Source organism: Lagopus muta, chromosome Z (genome assembly GCF_023343835.1).
Source record: "Lagopus muta isolate bLagMut1 chromosome Z, bLagMut1 primary, whole genome shotgun sequence".
NCBI classification, from domain to species: Eukaryota; Metazoa; Chordata; class Aves; order Galliformes; family Phasianidae; genus Lagopus; species Lagopus muta.
The window spans coordinates 11,249,035-11,271,368 of NC_064472.1; the positions used below are offsets into that span (position 1 = coordinate 11,249,035).

Genomic DNA, 22,334 nt, shown 5'->3' on the forward strand with positions numbered 1-22,334 from the left:
ATCTCATCTGTGCATCTTAAGAAATGGGCTCTGACTTGCCTGCTGCTCTGGAGAAACAGGAACCCAAGCTGATATCTTCATAGCAAAAGCTGCTTGTATACAGCAGCTTGACAGCTACCAAAATAGAAGTATCGGGTGTTCAGAATCACCTGAAAACAAAAGGGTTATACAAAATATACTGTGCCACTGAATAAAACCATCAAAGCCACTGTAATCAATGTTTGATTGTTCATTCTGTCCCCTAAAATAGTAATTTCAGAAGGCATTAAAAGGAAGCTGTCAGAAAGCTTGGTAAAAACAAAAGAAGTTATATCTTTTATACCATTTTAAATGTGCAGGGGAGTCCAAGAAAGTATCTGAAAGATGAATCTGTTAGGAGATTCATGAATGAAAACATGCAAGAAATATATCAAGAAGTCTGATAAAAGGTGAAAACAGAAGCAAAGATGAACATAATGGAAATGTCCCACTACTCTCATCTTACTCTTCCCCAGATATTTACTTGCAAACATTGTTAGATAGAGGGTGAAATAGACCTTTTTTTTTGCCCTACCAACAGCCTCCGTGCTTTTGCTTTTAGCAGATTTGGTCCATGATGGTTCTAGACAAGGAAATGAGTCAAATCCATAAATATTGCATCAAATTAAACAGATAATTGAGCTCTAATCAAGCAGTATACGTATATATTTAAAATATGAATACATATGTACTTATTTGCATAAGCATAGAACAGATTTAGGTCTACTGTTAGCATTTACAGGCATCCAGAAGCCTAAGCAGTTTCACCAGGAACATTCTGCTTGCCAGCAGAGCAACTTGGAAAACAACTGAATGTATTTAAACATAGCCACTGCTTTGACAACACGACCAGATTAGTATTATGGTTATTACTTAATTAGTTATTTTTGAAGCTTGCAATTTCAGATCAGTCTCTAACCAGAGCATGGTAGGGAGCCAGCGTATACATAAAGCACATAATTATCCCATCCTAAATTAGTGACTACTTGAAATCTGTTTCAATTTAAAAATGGGTTGGGAAAGTCCTCAGCTGCTAGAGAAACCCAGTATATTTGGGCATGACTCAATAATAACCAATACATAGAACAGCACAGAAGTCTTCCTAATGCAAAAGCACGAGACAGAGCTACATACACATTTATGTGTGCATCTGATGTATATATATATAATAAACCTTATATACATATAATAGCCCACTGTTACTGACCCACCTCAGGGCCTGCAGCTGCTCATCTCCAGCAGACAAACTGAGGCAGCAGGGCCTGCTCTCCAGAAGAAGCCATGCTCATGGAGCTGCAACACAGTCATTTATCCTCTAAATGCTAGCAGTGGAGACAATGTATTTTGCTCTGTTGTTTATAATTCCTATGGCTGTTTACCACCTAACTTACTGCCACTGCTTATCTGCTCAGAACAGGAGCAAGACAAACTTCTCATGGTACTTTTGTTTTTCTTTTGAACAGCTAGGAAAAAAAGGGCATACAATTGGTGAGATTTGTCCTTATTAATGTCACATTATATGCACCACTGGGCATGTAGGAAAGCATGAGTTCCTCCCCTTATGCTCATCATCAGTGATTACATACAATGCATAAGCTATGATGGGCAGCAGGTACAGCACATTGTTCATATGGCAACCGAGGAAAACAACTCTGTTAATCTGCAAGCTTCCTTTCAGCATCATGAAAATGGATTAAGAAAAAATTATACAGACAGCAGAACAATCAAAACCTGGTTTCTCCACAGATTTGCTTCCCACATGCTCCAGTTCTCCTCTTAAAGCTTTTTTTTCTAGTCTCTCTTCAATCTCCTCTTCCAGCCCTCCTCACTTTCAGTTGGGCCACAGGTAGCACTGTGCCATCCTCAGCAGCAAGTTATAGTTCTGCTGAGTCATTGGTCAACCATTGTATGTTTATCAGTCATTTCATTTATCAAAAGATCCCATCTGTACCAGCAAAATTTGTGAGAACTTAGTATCTGATTCCTCTACTTCTCTTACAGATCAGTCTGTTTGGCCAGAAAACTTGCAAAGATACTAAAATGGAGAACAGATAATCTTACAGACCTCATAGCATTACAAAATCAAGTAGAAAAAGGCATTAAGTGTGTTTTTTACTGCTGGGTTATGAACCTGTAGTCTAAAGTCACACACCGACAGCTTCCCCTAAGTGAATTACAAGCTTTTTATTAGGAACACCACACATGAAATCATGAGTGGAGATTTTCAGGGGGGAAAAAAAATCAACAGAATACATGAAACCACACAAATACACACACAGACAATTCATTAGATAGACTCACGGAAACCAGAAGCATGATTGGAAAGCACAGTTTCATAATGATATTCTAGATCACATAGCTAGTAGCCACAGAGTTAAAAATAACAGAATAAGATTTCTTAAAACTGCACAATAAATAACTTTTTTTCTGAAAATACAGAAGAAAGACATCTTGGAGGAGCAAGGCAGTCTAATCCTGGGCACTCCATTCAAACCAGTTACTAGCAACTAATTTGTGCTTTAACTTAGCCAGTCAATGACAGATTCACTGATAGGTAACAACACTGTAAAAGCTACAGCCAAACACAGTTTCCAGGGCAGCAACTTCACATTGGTCAAAGGTGACAAGGCCAGGACCAGGAGCCACCGACACAGCTGGATTCTCATGTATTGAGATCACGGATGAGATTCATTTGACCTGTCAATTAGAGTATTTTTGTAGACAAAAGAGTGGGGGGAAGGGAGCTGGCAGATGGATGAAGTTGGATTTCACACACAAAGAAAGGGGATGATGTTGAAGTACTGAAGTAAACGCTATTGCAAATTTGAATGATTTATCTGTTTAACAAAAAGAAAGCACCACCCACAACATACCCTACTTCTGAATGTTTCTCATAGGAAAATTTAAAAACAAAACAAAAAACAACCCACAACACAAGCCAAGCAAGAAGAATATCCAGATATTATTACATACAAAAGGGTGGAAAACAAAGCATGACATAGGACAGATGCCCAGGGAATACTGGATTTACTGTGTGACTTTTTTCCACATTCCATTTCCAGAATGCTTCATACTATTGCCCAAATAAGAAATGTACAGTAGATACTAAAGAGAGTTGGGAGTTACCGCATAGGTCTTTCCCTCTTTACACATGGCAAAATAAGCCAAGTTGCAACATTCAGACTTCACAAACTTCATTATAACTAGGCATGGAGAAATCCTCATCCCCTAGGGAAAAAAAGGTAGGCAGATCACTTTCATGCCTGGCACTCTCCAGACTGCTCATTCATACTTTTTAGCTCCAGTGTGTGGACAAGACAAAAGAGGATGCTGCAGAGATTTCACTGACATCTAAATAAAGAGGTATAGCTAGCGAATAGGTCACATGCCACACTTCTCATCACAAGCACCATTCACCAAATACTATAAGGCTGGAGAACAGCAAAGAAAGAAGTGACAGATGCCCTTAAAGCAAGAGGAATGAGAGAAGGGGAAGAGACCCCTGGAAAAATACTTGTGTACTTATCTTGAAGGACATGGAGATTGGAATGGAGCTTCCTTGTTGAGGTAGCACAGCTGTAATACGCTTCAATTCATTACCATCAGCACTTCCTAAGATAGGAACCACCAAAACTCCATGTTTTTTCAAATACGTTATGGGGCTGTACAGTTGCATGTGACGGAACAGTGCTGAATCAAAATTTGTATGTTCATAAGAGCAACTTAAGAAAAAACGAAATGTGATCTTTCCAGAAGTGTACATCTGTACTGCCAAAAATCTATCCACTTGTGATGATCAAAATCCACTTGCTCTTCAAGAGAAACAGTTTTATTGGCCACAAGTATACTACAGTGGAATAGAAAGATATTGCCATTTTTCTGGGCTAAAGAAGCAAAATTTGCCCAACATGAGTTTTGCAAGGCTGTAGAGCTACCCTTAATAAGTTAACAAGCACATTCTTCACAATGAACAAGCCTCACAAACTGAAAGATGTAGAGGTGGTTAGAAGCTTAGTGATGTATTTTGTCTATTACTTTAAGACAAAATGTTATTAAAGTGTTCTAGGGATTTCTTTACTTCCTAATCTTTTCTAAGGAAAACACTACCTTCGCAAAATCTGTCAACCAGGTGCAAGCTTTCTACATCCACAAGAGTGGGAAAGTCTAGAATAGTGGTATCAAACTAATCTTGCAGAACACACTATCAGTGCAATGCTGTTACAGTATCTGCTCAGGACAGTTCAACGTGGGGCAAAGATGATACTCTGAAGATCAACATGGAAAAGGTATCTCACACTAAGTAGAAAAACTGCCTGGGATATAGGGGAAAGTGATCACGCTGCATTTCTCAAAATTGAAACAAGATTGAAAATGATACTGATGAATGGAGATTAAGAAGTAAGGTGACACTCCGTAAGTGCTAGATTTTGTTTTCAGGTCTCATATATGGTGCTATGCCACAATAAGAACAGTTTCACATGAGCAGAACTCAACACAGCTCTGCTTTTCAATGAAAAGCTTGCTGCAAGCATCTGGGCATGCACCAATCCGCAGAGAGAGGACCTGCTTGGCAGCTCCCACCAGCTTCCATATAAAGAAAAGCTGTCATACAGCCATCAAGAAGAGATAACAGGTGACTGTCCTGTCTGTGGCTGGGCACAGAAGGAAGAACTGAGCTGGAGAAAATCTTAAAATTCCTGAGCACAAGCAGCAGACTTGACCTAATTCTGTACAGCCAAGAGATCTGGTTTGCTTGCTCACCGCTGCCAAGGAAAAGCTGTGTATTGATTTGGGGGAGGCAGGAGGAGGAATAAACAAGCAAACAGTACTTCGTGACTTTGTACAGCATTGCTGTTGCCTGGGCAGCAAACAGCAGCAGCACTTCTGGTAAACAATCACGTCCATCAGGACAGAGGCAACCTGCTGACCTACTCAATGTCACGCAAGGCCCCAGAGTTTACCAGGTACAAGGTACAGACCATTTTTAATTTCCATGCTAATGTTCTTCTACTGCTCTTCCATTTCCATGATAATGTTTAAAGAGTCTTTGAAGATTAAAACATCACCAGATGTCCAACAGCAACTGTCCGCTGACAATAATGGTCAAGGAAACAAAGCCTTTATGATGCTGTCAACTGAAAATCCTATAAACGGTGACTGAGATATTGATGAATAAAAGAGGGCCTTGTTCCTAACGAAGAGGATAGATTACCAGAGAAAAATTAACTTCCCTACAGGACTCAGTGCATGAACTCAGGATTCATTCACTCTATTTCTGAGCTTTGTTCCCTCCCATTCCCAGTAAGAGGCTAGGCTCACACAAACCTGAACTGCTACACAAGGAATAACACACAATTGAGAATTAAGGCATTAGTGTTGGGAAAAATTCATTGTGATGTTTTGCTGAAAGGCATCATGAAAACACAGCATTATTAGAAGTGTGTCCTATATGGCATGCCAGGACTTGTCCAAATGTTATTTCTACAGTGGGACAAGAACAGAAACGTTTCCTCCCTTTACTTTCTCTTTGCCAACTTTCCCATCCCAAAGAGATTTCATATCTGCTCTCCTCCCACGTGCCACAAGTATGATGATTCCCAAGCCAAAAAGCACCATATTGACTGAAATCAGGAGCAAAGGCTTTCCCCATGTTTTGAAAACATTGCTTCTCTTTCTCAATCATTGGTTTACAGAGTCATAGAACAGCTTGGGTTGAAAGGGACCTCCAAGATCATCTAGCTCCAATGCCCCCTGTCATGGGCAGGATTGCCATTCACTAGATCAGAAGGCCCAGGCCCCATCAAGTCCAGCCTTGAATGTTTCCAAAGAGGGGCAACCACAACTTCTCTGGGCAGCCTGTGCCAGTGTCTTACCATGTGTCTTACCTCTGAGTGAAAAATTACTTCCTAACATCTACCCTAAACCTCACCTCTTTCATTTTAATTCCATCCCCCCTTGTCCTATCACTACCTGTGTAAAAATCTGGTCCCTATCCTGCTTGTAAGATTCTTTCATGTATGGGAAGATATCAATGAGGTCTCCCTGGTGACTTCTCCAAGCGAAACAATCCCAGCTCCCACAGCTTTTCATCACAGGAGAGGTGCTCCAGCCCTGTGATCATATTAGTGGCCCTCCTTAGACCCACTATAATAGCTCTGCATCTTTCTTGCACTGGGGACTCCAGGCCTGGACACAGTATTCCAGATGGGGCCTCATACCTGTTAATGCGACTTAGAAGCTCCAATGAAAACTCCAGTTGTTCAGTCCATTTACATGGTTTATTCAAGAGAAAATTTGATTCTGATATATGTTACAAATAAGAGTTATATAATCATTGTATGAGTGATGCTCATAACAGCACAGCCCTGAAAATAATAGTATGTATCAAAGTAAAAGCAAAAGGGAGGTAGAAAACAGAAATCAGTTTTCTGTGGTGAGCTGAGGTGCTGAATCTCAGCCTGATCCTACCCATGAATGGTACTGGATACCCACAGCAGTTATTGCTGCCTAATCACACTCTGGGAAGCAGCTATCTGCCAACCACTCTGTTTTGTCATCTTGTTCTTCTTCACATTTCAGCACTGGAGACACTTATCAACTTGTCCAATGTAATATTATTCTTATCAAGTTGTTTCAGAATTCCTACAGTAAATAAGCTTACCATTTCTCTTCAAGGGATAGTTTTCTAGTTTCTCAAGCAATATTTAACCATACTATGGTGTTTATCTATTGTCAGTTCTCCCTCCCTCATAAGAATAAACAGAAAATGTATTTTTAGTGGAAAAACACAGTATCTCCTAGTTAGGAGGAGAAAAAACAAAGGGAAAAAGAAAAAAAAGCAGAAATAGATATGGTGCTGAATAGCAAAATCTAGGAGCTCTAGGACAGAAAAAAATTATCCATTAGCTCATGAGGAAGAAGGGCATCACAAACAGCTCAGAAATCTCAGATTTTCATCCTGAAAATGAAATTGTACTTCTGTTAATGGTTCCTGGGCTGTTTGGGCTCAGTTCTGAGACTAATGGGGCAGGGGTACCCATGGACTCATTCCCCAGTAAAGGGGGAAGTGGAAAGGAGAGAAAGGGAAGAGAGATGGACCTAAAACAAGACAGTGGCAACAATCTGAGGAGGAAAGTTAATTTATTAATTATTACATTGGAATGCAAGGTAACACAATATAATAAAATGGAATTGGAGCTAATAAATCAAATAAAATGCGCGAGTGCCAAAAACCAAAGGCCTTACTTTAATGCTGAAGCGAGATGGCTAGGGAGCAAATACACTGCAGAGATGAGCAGCAAAAGGGGAAAAAAAAGGGGGGGAAGAAAGGGGAGAAGAGGCATTCCTTGTGATTTGCAAACAGTTTTATCTTTCCCTCTGAACAGAAACGGAAATGAAAAGTGATCTGGAGAACTGGAGCATTAACTCTTTAACTCCCAGTCTACTACATGCTGCTATGATGCGGAATATCCGTAACAGTAATCATAAAACCATGACAATTTCTCAATGCTGATAAAAAAGGATTAGTATGTTTTCATGTGATGTAGTCTCTTATGAAGAATCAGGGAAAGACAAGAAAAACTACATTCCTCTGCTTGTGGTGCTTCCGGGTATTAAGAGATTCAGACCCAAATCCTACTGAAACTTCTTCAGAATAGAGATTTTCAAACTTCATAAATCACCCCATCAAAGCTATAGTGGTCTTCCCCTAAGGCCACTTGCAATCTGAATTAATTTATGATTCTGTGTCTTCTAAGTTTTAGTTTTGAAAAAAAAAAAAAAAAAAAAAAGAAGAGAAGAGACTGTTTTTTGGATAAGGTGCTTTGTCAAAAATCCCCTGGCCTGCCTACTAGCCAACTGCTTTGAAAAACCTCAAATCAAAGCAAACCTCAAAAAAGTTTGTAACTGCAACCATATCAGGCTGACTTTATGATTTAATTAAAGAAATTATTCTCTAAATCCTTGCTGTGGATAAAATACTTCAGAAGACATAATGAAGTTCTACTGTTTCATTTTCAAATTTTCATTCTAACGATGACTAACCAAGATGTTTCAGCAAAGCACATGACAAATTAATCAAGGAAACTAATCTTATCTTCATACCATCTTTACCTTAGAGACCCTTCAACCATAAGGAGATTCAGAGGGGTTTTCATAAATTGATCCCCACTGGAAAAATTTCCAAGGAGATTCCTGATCTCCATTCCTGCTGGGACTGACCAAGTAATAGTCCAACAGAAAGGAATTCACTTGGATACTAATAGGTTGGCAAGGAACAGATATACTTTACAGACACCTTGCTGAGGAATTCAGGCTTAAGTGTGAATCACCACTCCTTAGCCTGTTGCAGGCCAAGATGCATTGGTCAAGAGTGGTCGATGTGCTGCTCTATCCACTTTAAACTACTGTCAATTATCACACTAGGATCAAGGCTTTAAAGCACATGCAGGCTGCACATACTGCCTGTATACTCCACTCTGCTTGCATACTCTAAGAGCCCTTTGCATTTTACCTCTCACACTCTATGTGCCATTTTAAAGAGCTCCCTAAAATATCACCTTATTCATATCCAGGCACTTTGTCTCCTATTCCCCTCCACAAGATACATACAGCCTCTTTCTCTTGAACTAGAAACCTGAGCTACAGTACTGATAAAAAACAAAGCACAACAAAATCAAGGATTCCACTTCCTTATCTCACTTTGATCCACAGCTTATTGAGAAATAAAAAACTTCAAGCTCTAGACTTGGAAGTATTCCTTTGAATGAAGGATGCCTATGTTTGATTCAGGTTTGAATTTAAAGCCCTGGCTAAGGTTTCATCTAACCAAACATTTATTTTTGAAGTTATAATACAGCTCTTCCATCTGTCCCAGCTACCACCTGCTGATTCAGTTTGTAAAGAAATTCTGGTGTACTTGAGCTACAGTCCTTTTGGAAGAATAGCATTCCAGGTGCACAGCAAAGGCACCTCAACTACTAACAGGCTCAAAACAATGAGTAGTGGAAAAACAAATAATAGCGAAAAAGCTTCAAATAATAGCAAAAATTTCAAAGTACTGGAGGAAAAAAAAAACAGTAAAAGTAAAATTTTCATAGTAAACCCCAAGGGTCCTCAGCTTTAGCTTGTGACCTCCTGTTTCTCTTTTTCAGGAATTGCACTCAAAACACTGAATTGATTCTTCTAGAGAATTGTGTCACTAAAGTTTTGGATAGGTTCATCCAGTTTCTAAGTTCACACACATTCATAAATGCTCCACTTAGTTCCAGTGACACCAGAATTAGCCCAGAACCCCACATCACTTACCAAGCCATTGCAAGTGCTGATTGCTGCTGTTCCACTCCCTGAACCTGGTTGCAATACTGTGCCAATAAAGTGGCAAGGAACTCCTGAGTGCATTGCAATCTTCGCACGACTGTGGTTGCCATGTCTCCTCTCTACTACGTAGTTGTGGGAAAGAAATCCCATGTGGATAGTCAAGTTGAAAAACAGATCCTTCTCCTTGTGGTTAATTTTATAATATATTGCATTCTCTTTTTTGTCGATATCTCTCTTCTTTCTTGTGTTTGAGATGTGATGGTGTAAATTAAAAGAAACAAAATGCCCATTTGCATCTACTCTTGCTGGATCTACCACTTCGTATTCTTGCAGTGTCTTGATAAATTGCTCTGAAATGAATGTGAAAAAACAAAGAAGCAAAATTGGTAAATGCAATCCTGTTCAGAGATCACGTGGTTTAAAGAAAAACTCAAGAGTGACAGCAGTCCACCAAGCCATACTGCACAAGAGCTGACTCTCTGTATCTTGCATACCCATCACAAAAGGCTCTGATCAAGGAGATGGTGTCCACACATTCAGAAACCTATCCACCTTAAGTAGGAGACGGATCCTTATAAATTAGGAAAAATAAAAGAAAACGCTACTAAGTGGTTTTATGGGCTACAGGAACAGCAAGAACATCAGTAGCCTCAGCCTTGGCAGATGCTGCAGCAGAAGAAGGAATTTTAAAGGGTTTGAAGAAGAATGAAGTAACTATGCAATTTTGCATGAGGATTGCCAACCACGATAAGACTGGATAAGACACCTTATCAGGATCCAGAAGAAGAAATTAGGAACCAGCAGAGAAAAACATCACCGGCTTACTTGTCCCTTGCTACGATACAGTACAGCTGTTTCTGACTTCTTGCTGTGGTGTTTTGTTTGTTTTTTTAATTAAACCTTAAAAGTCCCGAGCAAATAATGAAACTATGTAAATTGTAATTATAAGAACTTGTAAACTAAAAAAAGGATCTTCAGCTGGCATAACTGACTTCAGCCCAAGAAATCACAGGCTGAACATCAAAAAGAAATTGTGAGGATGCACATTACTTCAATTCCTCCTTTCTCAATCACTCATTCACAAAGTGAATCATCTCATTTATTAAACCAATTAACAAAATAATTAACCTGCTTCATAAATTTCCAGAGCCGCATATTCCTCCCTAGGACTGCTAAGATAACACTTTGAGATACACTTCTCTTTCCACTGACTACACTTTCAAAGCTTCATAGGCTAAATCATGCCTAGACAAATTGTTGTCTGGATTCATTGCCTTTGGAAAGGAAGATATCTCCTTCATCCCCACTAGCTGCAGCTGGGACATGACTGCTCATATTTCCTTAGGCCATGTGCACTCAAGACACATGCACTGAAATACTCCCAATTGAAAACCAAAACATACATGCATACACACAGACAAAATGAAAAATACACACCAGACTTCTCAGCACATACATAAAACTATGAGCGCAATATGTCTTTACTCAGTAGCATCTTCTATTTCAGAAACAAGCTCATCGCTCTTCTACACAATAGACAATATATTTTTTTTAGTGCAAGTCATACCAGCAGCCTACAGTAACTTTGTGCCTTTCCAGGAAAACCACAGCAGTGGGCTCTTAATCTTCATAGCTGCAGGTATCGCAAATGGGGAGACTCATTCCTATAACAAATTCTGAGAGATGCCTCCTGCCCTTTTCTGCATCAGCACTGTGGGAAATGAGAGGCTGAAAACTCAACCCACACACTCCTATCCAGAGTTTACACAGCCTGTTGACAGCAAAGCAAGTGTCTGCTGCTTGGCAATTTAGCAGCTGAAACTATCCTGGGGTCCCCCTCCCTTCATGACAGTCCAGTGCAATGGAAGAATGGGCACCAGGAAAAGAGAAGAAACCCCAAAACATACCTTGCCTGCAGAAGATGTTACAAAATTCCTGTGTATTTTCCTCCATGCCTTATACTGTGCAATCAAAGGCAGGGTGAATAGAGTATCCTGGAAGATCAAGCTCCCATTTGCCTGCTTTTCAGCCCAATTCATGGAATGATGACTTGACCTTAATTTGCTGTGGCTCAACTGTTAAGCTCCATTCAAGACCAGAGACTTGCAGTTTTGGACTTTGTTTAAGTGTTTAATGAAGTTTCTTATTTCATTGCTATAGAAATTAGTGTGCAGATGCTAGGGCAATTTAGACATTGTCAGAAAAACTAGAAATAATGCTTAAGCATCTGTTGCCAACAAGGTTATCAAAGCAGAGAAGTCTAACTTCTTTCATCCACTCTTTCAATACTCATCTCTGAATGTTAGTCACTGGAGAGTGAAATTATGCTGAAATAATATTATACAATAATATAACCACAGAAATGAATTATTTAAAAGTCTGCAAAAGACCATAGGGAATAAGATTACAACACAATAAAGCTTAACAAGATGAGGCGAAAGGTATTTCTGCAAGTAATCATTATCAATGTTAGCAAAGGCAAACCTATCAATATTAGAACAACTTACTAAGCTCCATGCTGAGGCTAACCACTCAAACTCTCTAGCTGGAGACAAGTCTTAAACAAAGATAGGAGACACAATTTTGATAATGCCTTTCTGCTCTTCTGGGAAAGAATAACAATGAAAAGGAAGCAGCAACTGAGAGAATAACTTCACACATGCAGTCCTCACCTCAGTAGAATAAGGGCTGTAATTCTTCAACACTGACTTCCTGAAACTTCCTTCTCAATTAAAGCATTATGGGCTCCCACAAAACCTACTGCCAGCAAACATGAACAGAGGGAAATTATTCCAGGACCACAGATGAGCCTCAGGGCTGGCATGCCTTCATAGAATCACAGAATCGTAGGGGTTGGAAGGGACCTCCAGAGATCATCGAGTCCAACCCCCCTGCCAAAGCAGGTTCCCTACAGCAGGTCTCACAGGTAGGCATCCAGGCAGGTCTGGAACATCTCCAGAGAAGGAGACTCCACCACCTCCCTGGGCAGCCTGTTCCAGTGCTCCGTCACCTCACTGTAAAGAAGTTCTTGCGCACATTTGTGCGGAACTTCCTATGCTGCAGTTTCCGGCCATTTCCCCTTGTCCTGTTTCCACTCACCACTGAAAAGAGTCCGGCCTCGCCATTCTGCCCCCCACACCTTAGATATTTATAGACCTGGATCAGGTCCCCTCTCAGTCTTCTTTTCTCAAGGCTGAACAGGCTCTGTCCCACCAAGTGGCCCGCTCAGGATCTGCAGGCCAGGAAATGGAAGATCTCCATTTAGGCTTAGGTAGCACCAGTGTGGAGAACATTTTGTCTTCCCACAACTGCCATTTGGGCATGCTGGCTGGCATCATTGTCCTAAGCAGTACCACAGCATCACATTAAGCAGGTCATACATGTTCAATCAGCTCTTTGCCTTGATACCACAGTGCATGCAAGGGTCATTTCAGAGAAACTAACCAGCCCCAGGCCCATTGCGCTTGCATAAGAAAACTAAGAATTGATTAAATCATTTGTGGAACCCTCCCTACAGACCCTGCAATTTCTGTGACTTGAAAAACATCTGACAGTACTTAAAACTACTGCTGTCCATTCTACTCCTGTGTGGATTCAAACTCGCAACATGTGGCAGAGTACTGCCTATATTAAGAACTGCTGTACAGAGAGCAGATAAACATGGGAAGAAAAAAAAAAACAGTCACTGTCACATGGGACAGAAAATGTACAATTTATTTTAGGGGGAAAATACGTTCTTCTGAAAACATTCCTTTAAAATGTGACACATCATCACTTGCATTGACTCATCTTCATCTATGCAGCCCATCTGCATCTGCCCCTCAAACCATCTGATCCCCTGGGATAGGAAATAATGTTGCTCATCTCTGGCAGGAGACTCCCTGAGCCAGAGAAAGGCTCTGCACGCAGGAAATACCCCTCCTACGAAAAGACCCATCCTGGAGAACAGCCATCCAGAGAGCCCTTGGTCACGTAGCAACATTAATTGTCTGATCAGTCACACCATGGATGCCAAGAGAAAATACACATCTAACAGCTATGCTGTTTCAGTCCTAGATGTCGCACACTTCACTCTCACCTCCATCTGCACTCTGTCTTCCTCAGGAAAAGAATAATATTTTGAACTGTCCCTTTATGCAGAGTTTATTAAATTTTAGCATTCAATGCCTATAAATGAAGATAATTCTATATCCATTTCTAAATATCTGGGAAATAAACAGCTGCCAAAGTGCAAATGGAGCTACCCCTGTCCTTTCTGAGGGACAGAAATGATTGTATTCAATCAGTGTAAGTGAATTCAACAGAAACTAACTTCAGGATAACTGTTGCTCACTTTCCAAAAAGTTTATTTAACAACCATTTCCTTCCAACATTTCTGAGGGACACAGAAGACCTTCTCCGTGCTCACACTCTTCCGCTGACAGCACCACAGGTGTTGATTTGATCAGGAGGACTTTCAGAAAACAAAATTTTCTCCTACTCTTTCAAGATTTTGATGACTTGGCAGAGTTTTCCAGCTAATGACTTTCCTCTTCTCTCACCTCTCCTTAAACTGGAAATGGTACAGAATTCCTAAGTTATGCTACCCTAGATGTCCAGCAGCTGTAAATGGATATGGTAAAGTTAAGCCACCTGTGGAAGTCAGGCCAGGGTAGTGTTCAACAAGAGGCTTCTCTAGAACACAAATGCTCAGCCTTAACCTACTGTCCTCAGTGCATACAGAACCATAGAATCATTAAGGCTGGAAAGACAGGTAGTATCACGAAGTCCAATGACCAACTCACCACCAGAACACCCTCTAAACCACATTCCCAAATGCCACATAGTTTTTGAACACACCCAGGGATGGTGAGACCATCACCTCCCTGGGCAGCCTGCTCCGAGGCAAAGTATTTCCTAACATCCAATCTAAACCCCCCTGCCCTCCCCTTTCCCCCCTACTGGCACAACATGAGCCCATAACCTCTCATCCTAAACAAGACTTAGGTTGAAGGAGTTGGTACCTGGTGAGCTGCGGGTGCAGGATACTTGTATTTAGCCATTCAGCCTCTGATGATAAGGCTTACTATGCAAATGTATGGGATTAATACTTGGTTGCTTTTTGCTCTGGAGGAGCAAAACTTCTGCAAATTGTCCTAACAAAGCCAGGCTATATCCTATTAACACCAATCCAAGCTGCTGCAGTACAGAAGTGATAAAAATAATCAGAAATCTCTTTCAGTTTAGTAGTAAGAAATGACACTGTTAATTAGGAGATGATTCCTAACGAGGAACATGAGCAAAACATGGGATGCAGCAATGTCTTTATCTACATAGCAAAACTCAGTGACTTCCAAAAAGCAACAGGAAGCTGTGAGAGCTGTGCTTTACCCTGTAAAAGTTTAATTCAAAGTCTCGCGGCAGCCCTGGCAGCACCGCACGGGCAGCGCCCGGAGCTCACGCTCCGCAACAGCGCAGCGCCGACAGAACTACGGCGGGGCCGGAGTACGGCGTACTTCAGTTTCTCCTGCCTGGGTAACAGCAGAAAAACAGCAAACGCGGACCAACCCGCCCCGGCCGCCTCCCTCCATCCCTCCTTCCCTTCGGAGCTCTCTCCGCCCGCGTCTTACTGACCTTGCCTTCCGTCGGGGAAAAGCGACCCGGCCGTCCCGCACAGCGCCGGGACGTGAAGGACGAGAAGCCAGAATGAGCCGCTCGCCGCCCAGCTAGGCGGGACGCATGGCATGTTGCGGGAGGGCTGCGCTCAGCCGGGCCGCGGCATGGCCGGGCAGCGGCGGAGCGGCCTCCCGGCACCGCCCGCACTCCGGCGCCGCTCCCCAGAAGGGCTGCGCGGGGCCGTCCCGGTGTCTGATTTCTGCCCGCGGAGGAAGGAGGGCCGGGAGGAAGAGGGTTCACCCCCCTCCCCGCGCCTCGGAGCCGCCGGGGGGTTCACGCGCCCGAGAGGAGCGGAGCGGATCGAACCGGACCGGCGGCGGGCGGGGGCTGCCGGCCCTTCTGCCCGCCTCATGCGGCGGGGGCCGTGAGGAGGACCGGCCCGCACCAGCCAGGCGGCCCTGCCGCGTCCCCAGTGAAAGGCCATGGGAAGGAAGCAGCCCTTCATCCCCGCTCCCATAAGGCAGCCCCGCTCACAGGGGCGAGTTCTACACCTAGGCACGATGCACGCTGATAGGTAACGTGTTTCCCATCAAAGAGGCGATGCTTGAGAAGCTGGAAGATGCCAAGAGGCCGCTGAGCCCATGGCACCTTGGCAGCTATGGGGCAGCCTCCATGTAATTTCTCTCAGTGGCTCTGGTGTTGCTCTGGTCCGTCATGGGGAAGGCCTCTAGTCACCTTAACATTTGTTTTTAGCTGGTGCTTTCTACTCTTCTCCAAGGATTAATAAATGCAACCCCTGCCTCACAGAATCATAGAATGGTTTGGACTGGAGGGGATCTCGAAGGTCATCCTGATACAATCTGTGGCAATATTGTTATGCTTGGTAAGCTCCTTGGTGGATAACTATTAGTTTTTTTAGACAGTGGGAAGGGTCTGTGCTTTTGTATTGAGTACATAACGGTGATTAACTCATTGTACCATGCAGACAGTGGAAGTTCTGTAAGTCAAGTAGATAAGGGAAGTTCTGCTTTGGATCTGTTAGTTGTGAAATTGAAGCATTGAATATGTACATCTGGGAAAACTTCTGAATGTGTGTATATGAACAGAAGACCTTTGGTGGAAGGTATGCATCCCTTGCATATATGCATACCCTGGTATGCATACCCTCCGTTGGATAAGGAACTGGCTGGAGGGCCGTACTCAATGGGTGGTGGTCAATGGAGTGAAGTCCAGCTGGAGACCTGTTACAAGTGGTGTCCCCCAGGAGTCGGTACTGGGGCCCATCCTGTTTAATATCTTCATTGACGACTTAGATGGAGGGATTGAGTGTACCCTGAGTAAGTTTGCAGATGACACCAAGCTGGGAGGTTGTGTCGATCTGCCTGAGGGCAGGGAGGCCCTGCAGAGGGATCTAGATAAGCTGGATCGCTGGGCTGAGGTGAATGGGATGAGGTTCAACAAGGCCAAGTGTCGGGTCCTGCAATTTGGCCACAACAACCCCAGGCAGCGTTACAGGCTTGGGGATGAGTGGTTGGATGATTGTGAAGAGGAAAGGGACCTGAGGGTGTTGGTTGATGCTCGGCTGAACATGAGCCGACAGTGTGCCCAGGTGGCCAAGAGGGCCAACGGCATCCTGGCCTGCATTAGAAATAGTGTGGCCAGCAGGAGCAGGGAGGTGATCATCCCCCTGTACTCAGCACTGGTGAGGCCGCACCTCGAGTACTGTGTTCAGTTTTGGGCCCCTCACTACAAGAAAGACACTGAGGTCCTGGAGTGTGTGCAAAGAAGGGCAACGAAACTGGTGAGGGGTCTGGAGCACAAGTCTTACAAGGAGCGGCTGAGGGAGCTGGGATTGTTCAGTCTGGAGAAGAGGAGGCTCAGGGGAGACCTCATTGCACTCTACAACTTCCTGAAGGGAGGTTGTGGTGCAAAAGGGTCTGGCCTCTTCTCCCAGGCAAATAGTAGGACCCGAGGAAATGGCAACAAGTTGCACCAGAGGAGGTTTAGGTTGGATATTAGGAGAAACTTTTTCTCTCAAAGGGTGGTCAGGCACTGGAATGGCTGCCCAGGGAGGTGGTGGAGTCGCCGTCCCTGGTAGTGTACAAGAGGCACCTGGATGAGGAGCTACAAGAGATGGTTTAGTAGCTTGTGGCACTGATAGGAATGGGAGGGTGGTTGGACTGGATGATCTTGCAGGTCGTTTCCAACCTTGTGATTCTGTGATTCTGTGATTCTGATTCTGCATGACAGGAGGAGTTCATCCTCCTTGCATCCAGTGCTGAGAATAGAGAATGCCTGCTTTCTAACCCTCCAACTTGAGTCTTAGAGAGTTTCCTGATCGATCAATTAACAGCATCCAACCAGTTCCAACCCCTGCCATGGGCTGGCTGTCTCCCACCAGTTCAGGCTTCCCAGGGCCCCATCCAACCCGACCATGAGCACCTCCAGGGATGGGGCACCACAGTTCTCTGGGCAGCTGTGCTAGGGCCTCACTGCCTCCTGAAGGAAGAATTTCTTCCTAATGTCTAAGACAAATTTTCCCTCTTGGTTTAAAGCCATTCCCTCTTGTCCTATCACTATTAGCCTGTGTAAAAAGTCACTCTCCCTCCTGCTTATGAGCTTCTTTCAAGTACTGGAAGAAACAGCCCAGTCACTTTACTTCCTAATGGCACCATTTTGGTTCTGTCCTGTGATTGTGACCAATTCTGAGTTTTTCAGTAGTCTTAAAACTGACCATACCTCTTGTTTCTTGGATCACTTCTTGACCATCAAGGTTTAACAATGCTCTCTCTTCTGTTGAAAGTTACCCAGAGGTGAAGATTCTTACATAATTGCAAACACCTCTCAAACTCCAGAGGATAAAAATGCAAGAAACAGTTAAAAATCCAAGGATTTCCACATGAGTTAGAAATGCAGATTCTCCCAAGCTTGGGCTGTGATAGCTCCAGAAACAAGACATATTTGTGAAAGAGTAGCAATGTTTTATTTATGAGTCATAATGTGCTCTCTTCTGGCTAACAGAATGTCAATGGAATGGCACAGATTTTGCAGGAAAGAGTGATTTTGTGTAATATTTGAAATCCTAACACTTGCCAGAAGAACTTTTCATTGGACCATATTTATTTAATACAACAGTATATTACATGTAAGTCTTTCATGTTACAGTGGCAAATTCCCTGATGCACTTGCCATTATTTTTTTTAATATTCTAGTCACGTATCAGACACTGGACTGATCTGTGACATTTGAAATTGTATCCTATTTAGCTCTCTGTCAGCACATCACTGAAATTAATTTAAAGGAATGTGTGACCTGAAATCGATATGATGTCTTTAAAACTTAACATTTAAAAAATTAAGTTAAATTTTTAAAATAAATTGGAAAATAAGGATGTGCCTACAATGAATAGAATTAAAAGGAGAAAAACTAAAATGACCAGAACTGACTACAAGCACTGGAAAGAAAGGTTGAAAGTTCAAGGGATGGGCATGTGTATACAAAGTCCTGGTTTGGAAAACTTACTGAAGGCATTCAGAAAAGTCTTAGGTGTGAGGCTTGCAACTGTTCATTTGCTAGAATTTCCACTCATCTTTTTGTTTGCAGTATCTGGTAAGAGGCAACTAATATTTTGTGAAGGATTCCATCTTGATCTTTTCAGCAGGAAAAGTTACTTTCCATTGCCCATAATTATCTTGAAGCATGGGACGTTTTTCCTTCTGATTTTTTTTAAATTTTTTTTATTTTTTTCCCTCCACAACTACAGAGCTTGTACTGGTTCAAATCTCCCAACCTTGCATATTTTATTCTCTAATATCTCCAGACATGAGAACAAGGAAAAAATATCAGGAAATAATAAAGGAATGAAAACTTCAGGAACTTAGGAGTGTTTGTGAGAATGTTGGTGTTTTGTTTTGATTATGTTTTATTAACAACCAAAAATTATACATGTAAAAGCCATACAGAACGGAGGAAAAGAACTGTGGGAATCTGATCCAAAACATCTATGATTGGGCTTTGTGCCAGTACTCACATACATGTATACTGGGTGCAGTGTCAGAAAATACACTGGGGAAACAGCTGGATTCCAGCAGCAGGTTGCTCTGGTGCTGGCTGACAGACACTTAAAATGTGAAGCAATGGCACAAGTAGAAAGCACTTCCATGCTGTGCAGACGTAGTGAGGCCAGCTATTTCAGTGCTCCAAATTCACAGAACTGTGTCTTCCCTGAGCAGATCCAACATAAGAGTGCACTTATGGACTATGAAAGTAGAATACCTATGTATTAAACTATTTTGTCATTCACAAGAAATTGTTAAAATCTCATGATAAGGAATTAAGTCGTTGTCTCTTGTTCCAAGAGTTATAACCTGAGGTTTTAGAACATTTTGAGAAAGCAAGCGCTATTTTTTTCTTTTTATAACTCACCTTTAATTACAAAAAGAAAAATAACACATCACAACATCAGTTATTTTCCTGTGACAGCAATGGTACTGTGGTTCAGTGCCTGTACATTTATTGAAAGGAGATCAGCAATGCCAAGACATACAATCAAGGTACATTGCCAAGTCACCCATCCCTGAACCCCCTTCTATTTCCCTGAGTAGACCTCCAGAACTCAGATAAAAGAACTGTGTGTATTTCATGTATTTGTGTAAATGTGTGTAAAGAAGTGGAAAAGCAGTGGCTAAAGAAAACTGAAGAACAGCACCGTGAACCATGTTGTTTGACATCAAGGAGCTGCAAAAAGATGAAGTCCAGCTGAAGACATTGAGAATTAGCATCTCCTACCCTAAGTTTAGAAATCTAAAAGGCATGTAATAGATGCTTGCTTGTCTGCTCCTTCTGTCAGTAGAGGAGTGCCTCTGGAAGAAAGTACATCCTTATCTGTTCTGTACAGAGTGAAACATCTTCTGGGCCTGACTGCCTATTAACTATACAGGCAGCTTAAGAATCTGCTTGGATTAGAAATGTTAAGAAGATAGATCACATGTGTTGTGGTGGGCCATGTTAAAGCCAGAAAGTATTAGCAGGGCAACAATCTTTGAGAGAATGACTCTGAATCCCAAGGGCACTAGAGAGTATGCTGAGTGCATCTGTGCATTTGCTGGCTCTTTTCAGAGGCAAAATTAGATGGGAGTATTGATAACATTTTTTAAAAATAATCTTTTCCCCTCTTTCTCTGTTAGAGATGCGGTCTCCTAGCACAGCTAATTTCTGGTAACTGGAGTAGACTATGTTGGATCTCCCATTCCATTTCGGTTCTACTCTAAATATTTCTGGAATTTCTTAAGTTAGTTACTCATGCAAAAAATATTTGCTTACATTCCACTTATGGTACATCTGTGAGCAGATTCTAGTAATAGAATGAAACAAACTCTAAAGCAGTGAGTAATTGTATTAAAAGAATTGGGGGGGAAAGCGGGGAAAGGGGATGTTTACATTCAGATTCCAGTGTTCAAACTTGGATTATTTGTAATTGGACAGATAATATTCAAAATGATCACTTTGTCCATGTAAATTTAAAAGCTCATTTGATCTTACTGTCTATATTAACAATTTAAAGCAAAATTGTGGAGCAGTAGTTCACTTTGAAATTAACTTTTTTTTTAATTAGTGTCATGAAAATATGTTTTTAGTGATGTGTGTAGGAATTCAGTGAGGAGAGGACATGGAAAAAAATCACAGAATACCTCAAATTTGAAGGGACCTACATAGATCATTACAATTTATATCTACATTCAAGCAATACTTTCTGGAGAGTGTATCATGTTCCATGAAGCCTAACAAGGATTTTACCCTTGGACATGATGACTGTGTTATCTAAGTGAGGTTTGGAAAGAAAATCTATATTTATCTCTCACGTTGCCACAAATGCCTTCCTGTAGTGGATACACACCAAATTGTACCAAATATTCACCATCAGGACAGAGATAGCAGAGCTATAAAATGCAGTTCCAAATTTAAGAGTTGACTATCTGAGAGTAGTCAAAAGCATGAGAGCTCAGCCATGAGCTCATAAAAAGCCAAGAAGAGACCGTGTGAGTTCTAGAAATTAGACCAGAGAAAAATAAATAAATGTTAAACATTCTTTCATTTTTCCCATTTCTGTTTCTGCCTCTCTCACAAATATTCATATATACATATATATATGTATATACATAAACGAAAAGAAAACTGAAAGAAACAGAACTATAACATAATGTAACATTTAAGAATAGTGTGAAGTCAATCTAAGTAATGCGTTATGAACTCTTTTTAATGAACTGCATTAAGACCTTTATACTTCTGGCCCTTTCTTTGGTATGTAGAATACATACATACATACATACACAAAACAATTTTACTGCCTCAAAAATACCCTGAGAAACAGTCCCACTGAAAATGTTTCTGTAGTTGAAATAATTATACATTCTGTAATTCAAAAACACAGTTTCAGCTACAAAAGAAACAAACAAAAACAACAAACTTTCAAAATGAAAACAAAGCCCCATCTCCCTCTGCCAAGACGCTCTAGAATTGCATACAGCCAGTTCAGCCACTGCTGTAATCATAGCCAATCCTTCATTTTTGGAAGAGGTTTGCCAAGCAAGTGAAAATGTTATGTAGATCTTTCAAGGTGCACTGCAAGTAAATTATGATTTTCAGCAAATGTTTATTTGGCATATTTATCTGAAACACTCTTAAATGTTGCTTTAGAGGCATTTGCAGGGGCACATTTCATTCTGTCACATTCACTCTGACATGATAGAGTTAAATCCAAGGGGCAGTTGCCACTGCAACTCTCTGGTGACAGCCTTCTACATTTGCTGTTTAGATCAATGCTGCCTTAAAACAAGTGAAGATGGCCCAATGGTTATTGCAGCACAGCATTATACAAACTCCAGAAGACTCACACATAGCTCTAAACCATCTGCTTGAGAGTTCAGAAGTAGGCAAATCAGTCACTTTTACTGCAGTCATAAGAATACTCCTTGGAAGCCTAAGCCTAACAAGTTTGTTAGGGTTTTCACAGAAGTCAATTGAGTAAAGCCAGCTACACCAACTATTTGATAAAAAGAAGTCTCCAGAAAGTCACATGTTAGTGATAAGTCTTTGGCAAGGTTACTGCACTTACATGGAGCAAGTAGAAGGTAGCTTTGTCCAAAATAAAAAACATTGGGCATGAAGAATTTTGCAACACCTCTTCAAAAAAATCAGATGACGTTTTATACATTTTCCAGCTACAGAAATGTCCCGATGATGTGACAAATAAATTATTGTGAACATACAGTGAGCATTTCTTTGACTATTCACCTAGCTAACAAGTTCTCTTTACTGTCTCTAAAAATCCTTTTCGGTAAAGGATGATGAAAGAAAAAGACAAACCTACAAGCTACAAAGAAGCTACAAAGAAATCCATCCGG

General features: G+C 41.6%; 1 protein-coding gene across 2 annotated transcripts in view; it reads right to left on the reverse strand.

Annotated features, from left to right (window-relative positions):
- ADAMTS12 (ADAM metallopeptidase with thrombospondin type 1 motif 12) overlaps window positions 1-15,375 on the reverse strand; it is a 173,067-nt gene extending 157,692 nt beyond the window's left edge. For both annotated transcript variants that reach the window (XM_048931975.1, XM_048931974.1), the window contains exons 1-2: window positions 14,950-15,375; window positions 9,325-9,686 (exon numbers count right to left, since the gene is read on the reverse strand). In XM_048931975.1, the coding sequence (XP_048787932.1) occupies window positions 9,325-9,686; window positions 14,950-15,061 (474 nt within the window). In that variant the 5' untranslated portion in view covers window positions 15,062-15,375. The remainder of the gene's footprint in view (window positions 1-9,324; window positions 9,687-14,949) is intronic.
- Window positions 15,376-22,334: the final 6,959 nt, after the last annotated feature.